At 38.2% G+C, this 20,944-nt stretch overlaps 1 protein-coding gene across 1 annotated transcript in view; it reads right to left on the minus strand.

The window, feature by feature from the left end:
* Positions 1–20,944, minus strand: part of UBE3D (ubiquitin protein ligase E3D) — a 152,673-nt gene that overhangs the window by 49,582 nt on the left and 82,147 nt on the right. Inside the window, exon 9 of the mRNA XM_029944312.1 lies at positions 13,059–13,197. Coding sequence (XP_029800172.1) covers positions 13,059–13,197 — 139 coding nt within the window. The remainder of the gene's footprint in view (positions 1–13,058; positions 13,198–20,944) is intronic.

Here is a 20,944-nt window from a genome sequence, read left to right on the forward strand (position 1 = left end):
CTCGACATCCCATGATTTCACCTATATGTGGAATCCAAAAAAACCAACCAAACAAACAAAAATGGACTCTTAAAAGTCAGAGAACAAACTTGTGGTCGCCAGAGGGCAGACAGTTGTAGGGAGGAATGGGTGAAATAGGTGAAGGTGACTAAGAGGAACAAACTTCCAGTTATAAAATAAATGTTAGGGGCACCTGGGTGGCTCAGTCAGTTAAGCAGCCGGCTTCAGGGTGGCTCAGTCAGTTAAGCAGCCGGCTTCAGCTCAGATCATGATCTCACGGTTTGTGGGTTCGAACCCCGTGTCAGGCTCTGTGCTGACAGCTAGCTCAGAGCCTGAAGCCTGCTTCGGATTCTGTGGCTCCCTCTCTCTCTGACCCTCCCCTGCTCGCGCTGTCTGTCTGTCTCTCAAAAATAAATAAAAGACATTAAAAAAATTAAAAAAAATAAAAATATAAATAAAAATAAAATAAATGTTATCGGGATGAAAAGTACAGTATAAAAATACAGTCAATAATAGTAGAACACTGTATGGTGCCTACAGTTAATCATAGTGAGCGTTGAGTAATGTATAGAATTGCTGAATCACTACACTGTATACCTGAAACCAATGTAACATTGTATGGCACCTATACTTCAATAATAAAAACACAGATAAAATGCTGATAAAGTTCTTGCCTGTTTGAAAAAGGTAATGATACTGATTTTGTTTTTGCTAGAACACTTTCTATCCTATGTATTTAAAAATTTTAAGAGCACCCATTAAGAAAAAAATACCTGCATGCTACTGCTTCTAAGACAGTAGAGAACTTTTTAAAAAAAGGATGAAAAAAATCAAGATAACAGAGATCAAAAAATAAGAAAAAAGAAGTATAACTACCAAAATATACACACCCCTCTCATCACACTCACATATACAAAGATGGTATATATAATTCCAGCTATATTAGAAATCACAATCATGTAAGAAGACTTAACATACCTATTTAAAATAAAAATATCAAGAACCATGTCCTCTGTTTGTAATGCACTGATTTCTGCTAAAAATATTAGTAAATTAGCAAGACCTGCTGAAAAGCAGCTGGCAGTTCAAATGCACAATGTCTCAAATGTTTATTGCCTTTACACATGATATCCTAAGTGAAGTTCAAGGATAAGGAAATGATAATTTAAGACCAGAAGGAAGAGAGTCAGAGACATTAGAAGTGCAAACAAAGGTAGTTATTTATAAAGAACTACACACGAGGGTACCGGGGTGGCTCGGTTGGTTAAAGCATCTGACCCTTGATTTCAGCTCAGGTCATGATCTCAGACAATACACCAGCCACCCTTTTGATGCAGATTAATCCAACTGACCTCAATTGTTGAAAGCTAACAGATATTAACTGCATGAAGCTCAGGCTGAAGCTACAGACATCCCTTCCCTGCCATTCCAACATAATCATTCCTTTGTAACCATCATTCCCAACTTCTAACCTAGTAAGAAGCAAACATGCACATCTTAAATTACATGCCAGCCCTTCCTCTTCAAGTGAACTTAATTCAGAAGCTTTCACACTACTGTGAATCCTTCAACTATTGAAACTTAGAATCAGTGGATGTTTGAACTGGAAGAATGAGACACCTGAGATCTAGGCAGGTAAGTGATTCACACCCTGTCACACTGGTGCAGGTGGAGCAGCTAAGACCAGAACCCAAACCCATCTCTTGCCTCCATGCCACGTCTTTTCCCCACTGTATCACTTAGCAGATCTAGAAGAATAAGGATAGAAAGGACAATAAAATAACTTCATTTTGTTTCACACAGTTCCTTTGGCCTAGAGCCTCAACACCTTTCTTGTTCTAAATCTTTTCACTTTGCTGAAGCTATTAGTCGTTCCTATGAGGGTTGACGGGAGGTTCTCAATGGAGGCGTAGGACAGTTCCACCTTGCGATTCATCATTTCCTTAAAGGTTGGCATCCTTCCCAGGCTGCTGTTTCCCCCTCCAGCCAGCAAAGCTCCTGTGAACAACACAGTAGCTTCCTCTATGGATAAACATGTTCAGTCATTTCCATCTTGATGCCACTTTATTTCCATAAGCAGATATATATCTTTAGCCTCTTTTTAAAGGAAAGAAGACCCACCACCAGGAAGCTACTTGACTGAACACAGCCATGCTAAGTGTGTGAGAAAGAGGCAAGTCCTCTAGTTAATATAGCTCTAGGTAAGAGGAAAGGTCCACATTTTCAAAAACATCCTTGGAATAACCAATAATTTGTAATTTACTTATTTACAAACAAACACAAATGCAAAACCACTGGAAAATTCCTAAGTATAAATGTTTCAATGTGGACCACGATCCAGAGTTGTAAACAAGAAGCAAACTCAAAAGTGTTAGCAGCCTGAAGGAGGGTAGAGATATAAAAGGAAAGCAAAAAAATGAAGGGCTGTCCAGGGAATATCCCAACTTGTTCCTTTTCCTTTTCTCTCACAGATGATAACCCATCTGCCAGGGTCTTCTCAGGAAGGAGTGACCTGGATCTCTAAGGCAAGAAGAGCCGAAGGCCAGACAGCACTCTACTCCCATCATTCCTGACCCTTCTCTGTAACTACTACAAAGGTCCTGTGACATGGATTTCATTCTCTTGGAGAGAAAAACACCACCACCACCACCAACAACAACACATAATGTGGCTTTATCTATGCTTTTCTTCAATTACACACTTTCAAGATGTTCAGGAGAAACAAGAATCTAATCACTTTAAGGAATAAAATTATCTTAGGAATAAGTGGGGGCAAACAAAATGATTCTGTGCACACCTACTTTAAAAGGAATTTTATAATCTAACCCAATCCCCTCAGTGTACAGATAAAGAGACTGGGACCCATACATATTGCCTAGCTAGACCAGGGTCACAAGTCCAGTTGGTGGCAGATTTAAGACTACAATATACCTTGAATGTCCACCCAGACTAGACTTGCCCTGAAGAGAAGAGAGGACTGGAGAGGTTGCACATCCCTGAGGGCAGGAAGAAACTCCGAGGCTGGAAGATACTGGAATGTTAGGTATTAATTCTGAGTGGCAGCAAGATGACTTACAGAGGCAACTAACACCTGGATTTTACAAAGCACAGATTGTAAAAGGGAGAGGTCATGGTAGAAGAAAATAAGTGAAAGAAAAAAATAACACACATCATGACAATGACTCAGTTTACTTCGATAGTCAGGGATTGTGTTAAGTGCAGGTTAATAATGAAAAGTAAAGAGGAAAATAATTAACCTAGTTGAGTTAATGAACCAGGTGTTCATCATAATTAAAAGATTTTTTTCCTTTACGTTTACTGGGAGTGTATTCTATTATCATAGAAGTGTATCGTACCTTGGTTCTGGAACACCTTTATTGAAAACACTGGATGTTTGTTACAATGCAGATTCCTGGGCTCCCCTCTGAGTTACTGACTCAGAGACCTGAATTTCAAACAAGCTTCACATGGATACTGACATGTAAGAATCAATACAGCCATAATCCCATCATCGCAGAATTAAACAGATGCCGTTTGTCTTCCAGTCCTCCCCACACTGCTTTCAGAGTTAGAGGTGCAGAGAGAGTGAGTGCCCTCAAACCACAAGGGTTGCTGAGAGCCTGCCAGGCTGGGCCATCAGGTCTTCTCTCCCCACCACGTCTGGAAGGACAGATGGGCTGAACTGGGCTAGGTAGTAGTGGTTTAATTTTTCAGATTCTATCTTTTTAGGCTTAAAGTGCAAATAAATGTCATTTTGTTAATGAAAAACATACCACATTTTCTGCTATGAACATGCATTTCCTTCAAAGTTGGAGCAGGGGGTGGGAAAGTTAATATATTAAAACAAGCAAAACAAAAGATATAATTATTATTTTTTTCTTTTTTAATGTTTATTTTTGAGAGAGAGAGAGAGGGAGACACAGAATCTGAAGTAGGCTCATGAACTCACGAGCCATGAGATCATGACCAGAACCGAAGTTGGACAATTAACTGACTGAGCCATCCAGGAGTCCACAAGAGACATAATTATTGACTTTCTGACTACACATAACCATTCCTGCTTCTCTCAGTAAGGCCAAAGTCAGAGCACCCCCAGCCCAGTCAAGCACCCCTACCAAGTAGCAGCTTCTCAGAGTGCAGGCCAGTGCCATGGACAGCCTGGGAACTATCGTGCTACGCCTACAACCCTAACTCCTAGGTAGGAACAGAAATTCCTGAGAAGCGGGATGTGTGGTAGGGAAACGTGGGTGGGATGAGTGGCCTCTAGCTGGCTCTCATCCTGACCCCATCCTCCAAGCTCTCTCTAGAGTAGGGCAGAATGGTAGGTAGTTGGGTATGAGAGGAGGCAGAGGAAGGGAAAATCCATACTAGAGAACTGTATTAAACTAAGGATGTCTACTCACTTCCCCAAACCAAGAATGCTATGCAGGGCAAAAAGGGATGAAGAAGGCAACATCCTTTTCACACCCAAATTGCTGAGGCAAATTATCAGAAACCTGTTTTGAGAAGAGATTGAAAATAGAGCAGTAATCACTACCTCTGAGGCTGGATTCCCTAAATATAATGAGTAGCACTCAACTCCTGATTATCTCTGCTTACCAAAGACAAAGGAATTAGCAGTGGAAAAAAAAGGCTGACACTTCTCAGGAGTTGAGTGTGCCAACACTACTTTCTTTTTTAAAAACTTTTTTTTAACATTTACTTATTTTTGAGAGACAGAGAGAGACAGATCATGAACAGGGGAGGGGCAGAGAGAGAGACACACACAGAACTGGAAGCAGGCTCCAGGCTCTGAGCTTGTCAGCACAGAGCCCGACATGGGGCTCAAACCCACGAACCATGAGATCATGACCTGAGCTGAAGTCTGACTCTCAACCGACTAAGCCACCCAGGTGCCCCTCAACACTACCCTCTTAATTCTCTGGAATGCACACAAGGATTACCATGAGAGCTGAGCACAAAGTCTAGCAAGTGCCTGCCCGTCTTAATGCAGGTCTATCTGCCTCCTGTTACAACTGCAGCAACCCTTGGACATCTGCTGTGGCTCACAGCCTCCTACCTTAACCATGCTCACCAGTAACAGGACCTTTATACAAAAGTCCCCCCAGGCCCAGTCTCCAGGAAGACTGCCTTCATGCCAGAAGATGAAGCAAAGGAAAGCACAGAATTCTGCCAGTATCTCATTCTCCATTCCAATGAGGCCAGTTTTATACTAAAATATATTTGTGCTTGTATATGTGTGTGTGCACATGTGTTCTCAAAGCATACATTAAAAAAAATTAACAAGAATTACTCTACAATGCTGATATGAGTTGTTCCTAGTGATTTTAATTTTCTTTACACTTTTCTGTATTTTTCAATTTTTATCATGAAACTGATGATCTTTTTTTTTCAATGTTTTATTTATTTTTGATACAGAGCATGAGAGGGGGAGGGGCAGAGAGAGAAGGAGACACAGAACCGGAAGCAGGCTCCAGGCACTGAGCTAGCTGTCAGCACAGAGCCTGATGTGGGGCTCAAACCCACGAATGTGAGATCTGACCTGAGCTGAAGTTGGAGGCTTAACCGACTGGGCCACCCAGGTGCCTCAAGTGATGATCTTTTAATAATCATTTTGTAAAATGTTATTTTAAAGGGTAATAATGTCTATTATTTACCTGAGATGAACATGGTACTTAAATAGACAGATATGGCCATTTATGTTGTGTGCTGCCTAAAAGTAGATGAAAAAAAGAAACTTCACTTTCTCTTCTCTACGGACCTTTGTTGCTAATCATCTGTAAAGTTATCAGGCCTTTGCCTAACGATTTCTTGGAGCCCTTATAGAGTATATATTACTGTATCTTAAGAGCTTTTTACCTGAGATGCTAACAAATGGCAAAATGATTAAACCAAATTTTCACATGTTATTTTCTCTTCTTCTCTCATAACAGAGATATTAGCAGATAGTGGGAATATTAGCAGCTGGATGGGAGAATTATTTGTAAAATCATTAATTTCTGAATAATTGGGAAGTTGAATATATGGTTTTTATATCATGGAAATGATGAAATTCAACTGTCAGTGGATTTCTTAAAAATAAAATAACAAATGAGAACTTCCTGCTCTAAACAGTATAGAGGTCCCTTATTCAAGATGCTTCATCTGCTTTACCCTTCCCTGGTGAACACTGTTATGATTTTAAATCCACCTAAAATTGAGAAAAATATACCTGACCAACCCTAATTATCAGATGGTGACAGGTAACATCCATAAAGCTTTTCTGTTTCTTCCTTTATACATATCTTCACTATACAATTCAGCCACACAATAACACATAAAACCGTAATCTGATGAAGCTCAACTTTTTTTGCCAGGACCCATAATGCTTGAGAATGTTACATTGTTCCCACATTTGAAGACTGGTTCTCTAAAGGATGATATTAATAAATTAAAAAAGGATGATGTCTGTGAAAACATTTATGATTATTGTAGACCATGGCTATCAAGCTGTGGGAAACATAAAAGCTTTAGTTTGGGTGCTCTATGCCCTTAGAAATGCCATCTGCACAGTTGGGAAGGCCTGGAGCAGCTGATGGGCTGCAGTTAATGAGGTAAGGTGTGGGAAAGAACAAAAAAGGTTTCCTCAGCTCAGGGCTCAAGGAAGGCAGTAAAATACTCCTTATCTCTCAGTTGAGTATAAGTTTCCAAGGAAGACTCATCTTGAGAATTCTCAGTGGGAAGGAGTCAAGCCAGAAGTTCAGGGAGAGAGAGAGTTTAGCCAGCTGGCTCAGTCTATTAATGGAGCCCTCTGCCATGTTACTTCTAAGTTACTCCATGTCTCTAAATGTGGAAATGGAAGCATATGTAAATTGGGAAAACAATGCTCAGCTGGGGGCCTCTGGGGCCTCTGGCCTGATTAAGTATATACCAAGAATGGCAAAGTCAGATCTGGTCTCTAGTAAGATGTTCGGATTTTATTCTCATTGCAATAAGAAGGTCACAGAGGAATTTTAAGCAGGGAATGTCATAAGCCCATCCTTCTTGGGGCACAACAACTATAGTATGCACTTAGCAATCCATATGTGATTCTCAACCAAATCCTGCATTGTTTGCTCATAATCACACTATGGATATTAAAATATGGTGGTAACACAGTAGAAGTTATAACAAAACCACCAAAAGAGATCCCTACTGGCTACAATATAATTTAAGAAGCTCTAATTAATAGCTCTAATTAATAAGATAAGCCTTTCCTTTTGGGATTTGGCAGTGCTAACAGCTCAAGCAGGAATGGGCATTTGAATCCTTGGAAAACCTAAAATAACATTTTTACAAAAAAAGCAATAGAGCTCACACTTAACTTGGCCTAGAAGAGAATTGGAAATGTAAAGATGGTATCTTAACAAGTGTCACTGTACTATTTTACATCGTTTGCCAGTACAGCACTTTAAAAGATATGCATTGGGGCGCCTGGGTGGCTCAGTCGGTTGAGTTTCCGGCTTCGGCTCAGGTCAGATCTCACATTCGTGGGTTCGAGCCCCGCATCAGGCTCTGTGCTGACAGCTCAGAGCCTGAAGCCTGCTTCCGATTCTGTGTCTCCCTCTCTCTCTCTGCCCCTCCCCGCTCATGCTCTGAATCTCTCTGTCTCAAAAATAAATAAAACATTTAAAATATTAAAAAAAAAGATATGCATTACAGTGAATTTCCAATTGAAAAAGTAAATCCCAAATATGGGCAAAATTAGCAGCCCCGTTCCTTGCCATTGTAATAAATGATTAAGTAGGTGTTACAAGATGAAAAAGCAGAGCATCTCTTTCTAATCCTGACAGATCCTCCCCTTCTTCACAGATCCTTTGTCTTGCAGTGAAGATCTGCTCGAGGAAGTCTTTCCAAGCATGTTCCGGATAAGAATGCATATTTCCAGGGGTAGCAGAGGGGACTACATCACTTTAGCAGACATTGTCCATGAACTTGTGCCAAGTTTCTCTGAACCTTGGAAACTGGGAAAGTGTCTGTGCTCCTGATTAATAATATTCCACAGACTGAAACCAGAGGAAGCATAATCACTAACAGAGAGGGATATTCAGTGGCAGAGTGGCCGAGCTCCTGTGGTTCAGCTGCTATGAGGGGGCACTCACGCCACTGAGAGCAGGCATGGCTTTCATGCCCATGTGTTTACATGAGCCTGAGGTGAGATCCTTGAAGGGATTAAGACTTCCTCTGTCTCATGAAGAATACAGATTGGGCCTCCTCTCAATTTTCCCACAGCCAGTTTAAATTATTCTTCTGCCTTTAATCTCCTTAAGACTCGAGTTGAAGCTACTTTGTAATAAAATTATTCCCAATTTATATCACACAAGGATGATTGTTCTCTTTCCCCCACAGGCTGTAAAACCCTCCAAGTCAGAGTCATCTCTCTTGATCCCCATTCACCCATCATATAAACAGTTCAAACAGTACATGAGAAAGTGAAATAAATAGTAATTGTATTCCAGCCTTGCTCCCCAAAGATAACCACTATTAAGTTTCTTGTATCTCCCTCCATAAATGTTTGTGGGCAAACACAAACTTTTATGTTACTCAATGTTTTGATCCAATGAGCAAACCTTAAAAGAAATATGGATATACAGAATTTTTAAATCATTTCTGGTTCAGAGTTTTATAAATAATTGTAAGTTACTGTAAAATAACATATATATGTGGACGTTCCAAGGTAGGTACAACATGCCCCCATCTACAAATCACACGCCCTCCACCTCCCAGGACTCCAGCAAGTACTGCATTTGGCTAGCAGGTGGAGTTACTAGAGCGCAAGGCTGGTGAGTCTATCTCTGTCTCTAACACGGTGGGGCATTCGCTGGCCAACTCACTCCATCTCTCTGAATCTCAGTTTCTCTCCTACAGGAGGGGAAGGTGTTCTCAAAGGCCCCTTTGAGAGTTCAGGGCTGAAGCTGAATCAAGTACTGATTAATAAAACAGGCACACCAAGGCCAAAATATGAATTGGTATTGAAGAAAATCAAACATAATATAACAGATTATAAGGAGAATATGGATGTGAATTAGAATGGAGCAGTTATTTAAAAAATATTTTTAATTGAGGTATAATTGACATATAACATTATATTAGTTTCAGGGGTACAACATGATTTGAATTTATATTCATTGCAAAATGATCATCACAATGAGTCTAGTTACACCATCTCAGTTACAAACAACATGTTTTCTTGTGATGCGAACTTTTAAGATCTAATCTGTTAGCAACTTTCGAATATGCAACATAGTATTATTAACTATAGTCACCATGCTGTATACTATATCCCCAGGACTTAATTACTTTGTCACTGGAACTGTGTATCTTTTGATCACTGTCACCCAGTTTGCCCTCTCTGTACCCATGAGCTTTGTCATCTTTGATTTTGTTTTTGCCTTTTAGAATCTACATATAAATGAAATCATATGGTATTTATCTTTCTCTATTTCACTTAGCAGGGGATTATGCTAAGTGAAATAGAGAAAGACAAATACTATATATATCTTTCTCCCCCACAACTTCTTTCTCCATTCATTCATAGATGGACCCTTAGTTTGTTTCCATATCTTGGCGATTGTAAAAAAAAAATGCTGCAATGAACATGGGGATGCATATATCTTTTTGAGTTAATGTTTTCATTGTATTCGGATCAACACCCAATAGTGAAATTGCTGGATCATACGGTAGTTCTATTTTTAAATTTTTGGCCAACAGGTTTCTGTTTGCCACAGTAGCTATACCAATATATGCTTCCACCAAGAGTGCATAAAGATTCCCTTTTCTCCACATCCTCACCAACACTTGTTATTTCTTATATTTTTGATGATAGCCATCCTAATTGGTATGAGATAATAGCTCACTGTGGTTTTGATTTGCATTTTTCTGAAGACTTTTGATGCTGAGCATCTTTTCATGTACCCGTTGGCCATCTGTATAACTTCTGTGGAAAAATGTCTCTTCAGACTTTTTACCCATTTCTTAACTAGAGTGTTTGGGGTTGTTTTTTTTTTTTTTTTGCTACCTAGTTGCATGAGTTATTTATATATTTTGGATATACATCTATACCAGATCTATGATTTGCAAGTATTTTCTCCCATTTAGTTAGGTTGTCTTTTCATTTTGTTGATGGTTTCCTTTACAGTGCTGAAGCTTTTCAGTTTAATGTAGATCTCCCTGTTTATTTTTGCTTTTGGTGTCAAAGTAAAAAAATCATCACTGGGGTGCCTGGGTGGCTGAGTTGGTTGAAAAACTGACCCCCCTTTTTTTTAATAATTTATTGTCAAGTTGGTTTCCATATAACACCCAGTGCTCTTCCCCACAAGTGCCCTCCTCCATGACCATCACCCCCTTCCCCTATCCCCCTCCCCCTTCAGCCCTCAGTTTGTTTTCATTATTCATGAGTCTCTCATGATTTGCCTCCCTCCCGCTCCCTAACTCTTTTTACCCCCTTCCCCTCCCCATGGTCCTCTGTTAGGTTTCTCCTGTTAGACCTATGGGTGAAAAACATATGGTATCTGTCCTTCTCTGCCTGACTTATTTCACTTAGCATGACACCCTCGAGGTCCATCCACTTTGCTACCAAAGGCCATATTCTTGATTTCAGCTCAGGTCATGATCTCACAGTTGTGAGATTGAGCCCTGTGTCCACTGGTGTGGAACCTGCTTAAGATTCTCTCTCCCTCGGCCCCTCCTCTGCTCACATTCACTCTCTCTCAAAAAAAATCATCATGAAGACCAATGTCATGTAACTTACTGCCTATGTTTTCTTCTAGGAGTTTTATGTTTTCAGGCCTTACATTCAAGTGTTTAATCCATTTTGAGTTAATTTTTGAGATGGTCCAGTTTCATTCTTTTGCTGTGGCTGTCCCATTCTCCCAATACTCATTGAAGAGACTGTCCCCATTGTATATTTTTGGCTTCTCTGTCATAAATTAATTGACCATATATACATGAGTTATTGCTGGACTCCCTCTCCTGTTCCATTGCTCTATGTGTCTGTTTTGATTAGTATAACTTCTTAATATAGTTTGAAATTAGGAGGCATAATGCTTCTATCTTTGTTCTTATTTGTCAAGATTACTTTGGCTATTCAGGGTCTTTTGTGGTTCTATACAGATTTAAGAATTCTTTGTCTAGTTCTGTGAAAAATGTCATTGGAATTTTGACATGGATTGAATTAAATTTGTAGGCTGCACTGGGTGGTATGGAACCTATCACGGAACACAAAATATCTGCTCAATTCAATTCAATTCTTCCTATCCATGAGCACAAAATATCTGCTCATTTATTTGTCTTTTTCAATTACTTTCACTAATGCCTTATAGCTTTCCGTGTATAAGTCCTTTACCATGACTAAACTTATTCCTAGGTATTTTATTCTTTTTGATGCAATTGGAAGTGGGATTGTTTTCTTAATTTCTCCTTCAGATAGTTTGTTGTCAGTATAAAGATACACAACGGATTTTGGTAGAGTGATTTTGAACCTTGCAACTAATTCTACCAATTTTTGGTAGACTTTTTAGGATTTTTCTCTATGTAATATATCTTCTGCAAATAGTTTTACTTCTTTCCCTTTCTAATTTATTTCTTTTCTTTATTTCTTTCCTTTGCCTAAGTGGTTTGACTAGGACTTCCAATTCTATGTTAAACATAGTGGTGGGGGGTGGGGGGTGGTTAGCATCCATATCTTATTTCTGATCTTATCACTGAGTATAATGTTAGCTGTGGACTTGTCTTATTATGACCTTTATATGCTGAGATATGTTCCCTCTATACAGACTTTGTTGAAAGGTTTTACATAAATGGATGTTGAATTATGTCAAATGCTTGTTCTAAACCTACTGAATGATCATGTAATTTTTATCCTCTATTTTGTTCATATGGTATATTACATTGACTGATTTGCAGATGTTGAACCATCCTTGCAACTCTGGAATAAATGCCACCTAGTCATGGTGTATGATTCGTTTAATGTATGTTGGATTTGGTTTGCTAATTTTTTGTTGAGGACATCTGCATCTATGTTCATTAGGAATATTGGCCTACAATTTTCTTTTCTAGTGGTATTCTTGTCTGGTTTTACTATCAGGGGAATGCTCCCCTTGTAAAATGAGTTTGGAAGAGTTTCCTTGGGGCAATTTTTATAAACAATTTCCTGGAGTATACTTCATAGGAAAATCCACACCTTGTTTTGCCACATAGGTATATCAAACAACATATACTCATCCTGAAGTTATCTTAGGATACAGCCACAATACTTCAGAGGTAGAGCCAACCCATGTTTACTCACATCTCAACAATGAATGTGGCCTTTTCACCAGCCTCAGGGAGCTCATGAGTATTTTTCCATTGTCAAGAGTCATAGCTAAGTTCAATGTTACATTCAGCAGCTATGGGGTCATAACTTAAGCAACTAGCTAACATCTTAATTCTCATTTGCCATCTCAGTGACAATTAGCTGCCTACCAGGGAGGAGGTCTTCCTGTTGATCAGAACACATAGGCTGTTCTGTCCTGTTTGTCCTATTGTGACCATAGATAAATATCCAGAGGAGTATCAAAGTGATGAGGGAAGGACTTGGCAGAAAGGCAAAAGGTGCTGGAAGTGAGTAGGACACCATCAGATTAACTTAAACATCTATTTGGCGATTTGACTGCAAACTAATAATAGTAAAGCTACTCATAATGGTGGAAAATCTTTGTTCTAGGGCAAAACGAGGAAAAGGAAAGTGCATTCACAGTGTCTTTGTCAGGTGTTTTTACTATTTCTCTCAGAGGCAGGAGAGGTGGAGGTTAAAAGAACAAACTGTGGGATTCGAGAGATATGGGTCCTGCCACTGTTGGACAATTACCTTACGAGTTCTGAGCCTCTATTTGTTAATTTATTTCAAAAAAGACAGACAAGGCAATACACACATTGTGCTTATTATTATCATCATCTGGAACTGTGGGTTCTATGAGCTATCTCCTATGAAACATAAGATCCTAAGAAAACAATACAAGTAAAACTGAAAAATCATACTATGGTAAAGGAGCTGTTCTTACCTGAAAGGAATTCATAGAGCGAAGGGATGGAGGTAGTGTGGCGTTGTTCCTGGATAATATCAGGAGCAGCTCTAAGCAGGTTGCAGAGGGCAGGGTTAGAGTGTGGATGCTGATGTCACTTTCCCAAGCCCTGGAAAGCCTGAAACACATTGATATGTGATAATTACTTCAAAAATCTGGTGGAAAGAAGAAAATTTTCAAGTGTGGAAATAAGACACAATGTACAAAAAACAAATAAAATGGCTATACTAAAAATTCACAAAGTAAATTTTTATAATGTTTTTGATACAAAACAGTGGATTAGGCAATTTTTTCAGGTCAACATTTCATACTCACAGAGTCCCATGAAATGCAGTCTTATTTGTAACGAACCTATATGGGGTGGGGGATAGATAATAGCTAACATATAGAATGCTTCCTCTATTCTGTGCCCTCTTCTACATGTAACATCTTGTTCAAGCCTTGATACCTAAGAAATAGAACAATTGCTATCCTTCTGCAGATGAGCAAATTGTTTCTAAGCTGGATATGCCCTACGAAGTTTCAGTTAGCTGATTTTCAAACCTTTAAAAAGTGATGTTATCCTTTTATCAAAAAATCTTGTAAAAGCTCCATTTATAATATAAACAAAAGCAAAGCTGCTCTGTTGGGAGGAGAGAGGTTGGCAGGAGGCTCCCTTCATCTTCCACAGGAGCCTATAAACATCTCTGCTATATCCTGTTGAACCTACTGGAAAATTCAAGAAATTCCTCATTCAAGAAATGAGTAAACTGAAGGCTAGAAAAGTAAAGAGACTTCTCTGGGATGAGATACATGTTTAGAAGATAATCTAGCTATGTCTAAAATCCTGGTTTCCTGACTTCCCATATAGTGCTTAAAATGGAAAATCAGAAAATCATTATGGGAAAACAATGTAACAAGAATAGGGTGTGTCTTATGTTGTCAATTCTTCTACTTACTTGAGTATTTCCTGTCTGTGCCTCTATCAACATGTCTCTTAACACTGTCCTAATTTTTTTTAAATGTTTATTAATTTTTGAGAGAGGAAGGAAGACAAAACAGTAGGGAGCGGTGGAGAGAGAGAGGGAGAGACACAGAACTCAAAGCAGGCTCCAGGCTCTGTGCTGACACCAGAGAGCCCAATGCAGGGCTCAAACCCACAAACTGTGAGATCATGACCTGAGCCAAAGAACGATGCTTAATCAACTAAGCCACCCAGGTACCCCTACACTGTCCTAATTTTTAAAAAAGATATATATATATAAAGATATATATATGTGTGTATGTATATATACATATGAAAAACAATTTTTGTATATATTTTCTATTTATATAAACTTCTTTCTGTAAAGCTACATTTAACCCAGCCAGTGGTGAATTCTGGAATGTCAAAAAGCATCAGTGGTTGAAGGTATAATGGATTTTAACATTTATATGATGAGTCATGGCAGGTAGTTTAGCTGGGTTATGGATCAGGGTACTTGTGCTAATACATTTCTGATGTGGGGTGGGGAATCAACTCTTTGAGGCATTTGCCTCCTAGTTGGGCTGGAATAGGGCACTGCCCACTTGCTCCAAAAATTGTCTCTTTTCAGCAAGGGTGCACGTATGAATGTCTTCTGTGTTTTAAAAACACTTCTCCAGGGGTGCTTGGGTGGTTCAGTCGGTTAAGTGCCTGACTTTGGCTTGGGTCATGATATCACAGTTCGTGGGTTTAAGCCCTGCGTCAGGCTCTGTGCTAACAGCTCAGAGCCTTGGAGCCTGCTTAGGAGTCTGTGTTTCCCCCTCCCTCTCTCTCCCCCTCTCCCACTCATGCTCTGTTTCTCTGTCTCAAAATTAAACATAAAAAGTTTAAAAAAAAATAAAAACACTTCTCCATTATTTTATTTTGATTGGCTTTGCTATTCCTTCTCCTTTCGCTAATTATACAACATTCTCAACATTTCTCTGGCATGAAAATAAAAATCTTGCTGAATTTGGTAAAAGTCAAATGTACTACTTGTACAGTGGCTCTAAGCTCATTCTCCCTACCACCTTTCTTATGCCCTCCACAAACTATTTCCATTCCTTGAACTGCATTACACTAAACACACCATGCACATGCAGTTTTCTGGGCCTGGAAGACTACAGGCTACCTGGTGAACTTCTGTTAATCCTGCAAGATCCACTTAAGTATTATTTCCTTGGAGACATCCTTTTGTTTCCCTTATAAGAACTACATGCCTAACACCACATTTGCATCCTACTACCACACCACTGCCGACCTGTATTCTTATTTGGGCGGTGTCTGCATCTCTGATTCATCCTAGATCAGTTATAAGCAACCATAGCGTGTGGATTCCTCTAACTGTGTTAACTGGTGTAGAAGTATAGATTAGATTTGTTGTTTTTCCTCAGACACTCCCAGGTATTCACCTTTCACTGGCTGTAAGAAATACATTAGACTTACATTTGTATGTTCAATAACTTATTTTCCAAGTGTTATTTCTATAATCAGAAACAAGTTAATGTCATGATGTTGATGTGATTTCTGGTGCAGAGAAAGGAATGTTTAACTTCTGCTCAAAGGTGTAAACCTGCTGCTACGTGGCTATGGTGTCATCTATGAAAAAGGGCACTCAAATAGAAATTAAAGTACACTAGCACCGCCTAGTCACGGACTAGTGAGTGATCTGGGACATGTGCTCCTGGACAAGTGCAGTTTCCTCACTAGACCCTAGAGTTTATACACAAACTATACAATGTGTCAAACCACCAAAATTTACACAAAAGGACATTCATCACACACAAAAAATACAATTAGTTATAAATGTTAATTATTCATGTTTCTATGTAATTACAAATATTTGCATGGCATGTGAATACAACATTGGCATTTTTAATCTAATCCTTCACGTATTCTGTGATTTAACAATTTTTACCCTTATTAAAGCTCATGAAGGCACAAAGTATTGTCTGGATCACATGGTAAGTGACGGAAAAGAAACTCAAGCATGATCCTCTCCATCTAAATCCCATTTTCTTTTGTATCTAGAAAAATTAGGTATTTCTGAACAAATTCTACCACAAAAAAACTGAAAAGCCCAAGGGTAAATGATGAAGTAAATTTTAGCTCCCTTAGAACATTTCATTTCTTAATAATTAGAACCACCATATTTTTTTTAAATTAGGTAATACAGCTGAACCTAGGATGGCCCAAATCCCTAAAATTTATCCTTTTATTTATCCAAAACATGTATCCATTTATACTTTCTTTTCCCACAGCATATATTCATTAGCCCCAGGATTTACCTTTTTATTGTTAAGATTTATAAATGTTCTCTACAATCTTAACTATATATTAATCACATGAAACAACCATATAGGTAGACAAAGACAGAAAGTGAAACATGGAAAATGATAATGATTATTTTGGAAAATTAGAACTATGAGTAGCTTTCCCTCAAAACTTCAGTTAATGTTTTTACATTGTTTTTGGTTTTGTTTTGTTTTGATTTAGGAAGAAAGAAATAAGGGAGCAGGAAGGAAAGATGGAGAAATGGTCTTGGCATACTTAAAATTCAATTTATCTTAAATGGAATACTACATGGCAATGAGAAAGAATGGAATCTTGCCATTTGTAGCAAGGTGGATGGACCTAGAGGGTGTCATGCTAAGCGAAATAAGTCAGGCGGAGAAGGACAGATACCACATGTTTGCACTCATAGGTCTAACGGGAAACCCTAACAGAGGACCATGGGGAGGGGAAGGGGAAAAAGAGTTAGGGAGCGAGAGGGAGGCAAATCATGAGAGACTTCTGAATACTGAAAACAAACTGAGGGGTGAAGGAGGATGGGGGAAAGGGGAGGTGATGGTCATGGAGGAGGGCACTTGTGGGGAAGAGCACTGGGTGTTATATGGAAACCAACTTTACAATAAACTGTAAATTAAAAAAAAATTACTTTATCTTAAAACAATCACTAAACTCATATGAAAATTCAACACATGTATTAAGCCAAAAGTGATACTTGATATTATCTGCCGAAGGCTAAGATATCAAGAGAAATTTCTGTTAATGATATAAACATTTTAAGAAACACAAGATTATAATAATCCAAAATTTGGATTATTTCCTGCAAAAACATCCTGGACTATTAGATCTGAATCAGTAAATTTCCATTATAAATCCAAAAAGAAAGAACACAAACTTATCATTAATTGAAACCTATTTTTGTGATTTTTAAAGTGGTGGGAGAGGAGAAGCTTTTCCTAAGAGGCCAGAGCTGTCAGCTAGGTGACCTGAGTCGAAGAGACCAAAACGCAGGCAGAGGACACACCATCCTTCTTTCTGAACCTCTGCTTTAACAAAATTCCCTAGAGAAGCCTATCTATTTTTAAAGAGGCAATGAGAAGAGGGGGAAAAGTCACTTTCCATCACTTCTAACAAAAATAGTGAAATTGAGAATGAATCAAACACCAATCGATACCAAGAAGAGAACCTGGGAGAACAGAAAGGTGATACAGTTTACTTAAAAACAGAGGTTGTTTTAATGCAATAAGTGAAAATGACAAGATTAAACAACTCTAGAAAAAATTAAAACATTTCAAATGAGTCCAACATACTGTATAGAGAAGCAAAAATAAGAGAGCTCAAGATGAAAATATTTAACTTAAATTTCATGTTTCTCATATTTTAGTGGTTGATTTGAACTCTTCAGTCCTAGAAAGACTTAAGAAAGCAAAGAGCCTATTAATGATGTTAAAATACAACACTATTTATATCTGTGTGTTCAATTCCAAAGCTACAACAATGACAAGCTCATCAATTCAAGCTCTCGAAATACCAAAACAAGCAAGGGACCACAACTTAGTGCTAGAATCATTATAAACATATAGCTATTTAATACATGATTTAAACAATGAATCAAAATTTTATAAATTCTTATACTGTCAAGAACACAAAATTCAGAAACAACTAAACGTACTATTTATTTGTTAAGACAAACCATATTAACTACAGTATATTTAAATATTTTTAAAAGAACAAATTCATTAAAATAGAACCTGAAAAGTTTTACTGCTTATAAATTTCAAAGTAAGATTTAGTAAGTCATGAGCAGTACTTCTTTGAAATTACAATATCTTCTTTGAAAATTACAGAAAAAAGTCGAGTTTTTAAAGTACAAATGTTAAAACTGTTTTTCAATCCTCTTTAAACTAAAAGGCTCCTGGAGCACCTGGGTGGCTTAATCAATTAAGTGTCCAACTCTTGGTTTCCACCCAGGTCATGATCTCATGGTTCCTGAGATCAAGCCTTATGTGTCAGGCTCCACACCGACAGTACCTGCTTGGGATTCTTTCTCTTTGTCATTCTCCCACATGTGCACTCTTTCTCTCAAAATAAATACATAAAAACTTAAAAAAAAAAAATAAAATTACAAATATTTCTCAGACCACCCAATTCCTCAAGCCCAATCATGTCCTCCTTTCATATTAATGAAATCACACACTATGTGACTTTTTTTCTGGCTTCTTTTACTTAACATAATGTTTTCAAAATACATGGATCTCAGAGTAAGACCTCTTGCTTTTAGATTAAAAGTCTGATTTCTAATTTATCACTTTTTATAAAATATTAAAAATCGTTCCATCTTAAATTATATATCATAATATTTGTGTTAGCATATTAGTAGGTGTAACCATTTACGAAAAGTTTTGAGAGTGTTTGAAGAGGTCTCCTGGCTCATATTTTTACCCTATTCCATTACCAGAGAATATCAATTGAAAGAGAGGCTGAGAAATGCACTTCCAATCCTTTAATTACTTTACTGAGTAACTGGAAGTCAACGCATGAGGGTTGGGATGTAGTAATTAGGCCCACTCTAATAACATTCTCAGAAGTAAACCACACTGGCAACCACTAGGTTCCCTGTCCCATCCGGGGCCAACTCGGCCACTACTTTCATTAATCAATACTGCCCAGCCTGTCCCACAGATTAAGCCCTTTGCCAATATGGATGGAAAAGTGTTTGTGATGCATAAAGTACAAAGCAAAAATGTAAGACTTCTTTTATTCTTTCCTAGGCCTAATAAAACATATAGGTTTCTTCATTTTCCATTTTAAAACAGTTGGTATTGACTGTGCTGACACGTATGGTGAAACCACGTTTGGTCTCAACAGAAAAGAGAGAGATGATTACTGGAGCTCTATCGGCCTGCGGCTTCAGATAGGGATGTATCCTGGTGGTCTGCACCATATCCAACCCTACTCTCCCTTGCTTTTATGGAACACTGTCATCTTCAGTATCCCTGGGTTCTCTCTACACCTCTTCCTAAGTCCATTCTCAGATGGTCTTCTGGAAATCCACACACTCTTTCTGCACAGAAGGGCACCTGGCAATGGTGTGACTCAGTTCAGATGAATTGGGCCTGGCCAATCGTGGTATCCTAGCAGTTAAGCTATGCTAAATTGCATAATCTGAAGTCACAATTAGCTCTGTCTGATCCGTTAAAAGACAAACCCCAATGACTAAAATTGCATCCCTCCATGAGGAAAGATGAGAATTCAAATGCCAAGATCGCTAACCTACTTATGTTTTATATGCAAGCGTCCTTGATTTGAGAAAATGTCCTCATATTTAAGACTTCAGACCTTTCGTGAAATCACACATCAACATAACTCTGGTAGAGTGAGAGCATAGCCAGCCACATCCATGTCAGGGAAGGTAAGAAAATCAATTTCCAGATAATCCGGCATAGAGAAAAGTCATGTCTATCAACTTAAATTCAAGAAGAGCCTGTAACAATCTGGCTCTCCCATACCTTAATAATATAAACAAAAAGCTCTAGCAGGTTAGGCTAGAAAGTCTCCTAAACTTAACATCTATTATTTACCCAAGAGCCCTAAAAAGAAAGGATTTCAGAAACTGGCAGGTATGCTTTAAAGTCTTATTCAAAAATTTTATGAATTAAGATGTATCCCCTAGAAGGATGTCTTAAGTCAAAGAGGGAAATATTTGACTAAATTTTTCCAAGGCAGAATCAAATATTATTAAATGGAAGCTTTTGGAACCTAAAAGGAATTTCACTGAAACCTCCAAAGGCAATGATTTTAAAAAAAATTAAATACATAATATTCTCTTTTCTTGTCATCACACTCTTGAAATAAACTCTCTCTAGTAGCTGGCTTCACTATTCTACATTTTGTTCATTTCAGAGAGGCTACTCTCATTATTTGAAGCCAAGATATAATAAAGACACTTCAAATGTGGCTAATCCTCCCTGTATAGTGTATGTGTGTATAAATGAAATAAGAAGGAAGGGAAATGTATACATGGGATACTCAAGAAATTTGTATTTTAGAAAAATTTTAAAGTTGTTCTCAGAAACTGGTTAAAGGTAGTTAAGCACCCAAATTTACCAGTGCTAGAAGAGCTAGAAAAGCTAAGCTGTCTCATTTTTTTAACAGCAACGCATCCCACTGTGAATATAAAAAATATTGTCATCTTCTGAACCAATTGATAATGAGAAATTATTTTGAATGTGAAAGTGAGGAAAGCTTGTATTTTTAGCCTAGAACATAGGAAGAAAAGCAATGTTTCTTAATGATCCAACTAATAAAGAGCTTACTTAATTTTTAATTATTTTAAATATTTATTTTTTTAAATACTTTATTGTCAAATTGGTTTCCTTATAACACCCAGTGCTCCACCACCTCTCTTGCCCCTCCCCCTCCCCTTTCAACCCTCAGTTCATTTTCAGTATTCAGTTGCCTCTCAGGTTTTGCGTCCCTCTCTCTCCCCAACTCTCTTTCCCCCTTCCCCTCCCCATGGTCCTCCATTAGATTTCTCCTGTTCTCCTGTTAGACCTATGAGTGCAAACATATGGTATCTGTCCTTCTCCGCCTG

Source organism: Suricata suricatta, chromosome 7 (assembly GCF_006229205.1).
Source record: "Suricata suricatta isolate VVHF042 chromosome 7, meerkat_22Aug2017_6uvM2_HiC, whole genome shotgun sequence".
In the NCBI taxonomy this organism is placed as follows: Eukaryota; Metazoa; Chordata; class Mammalia; order Carnivora; family Herpestidae; genus Suricata; species Suricata suricatta.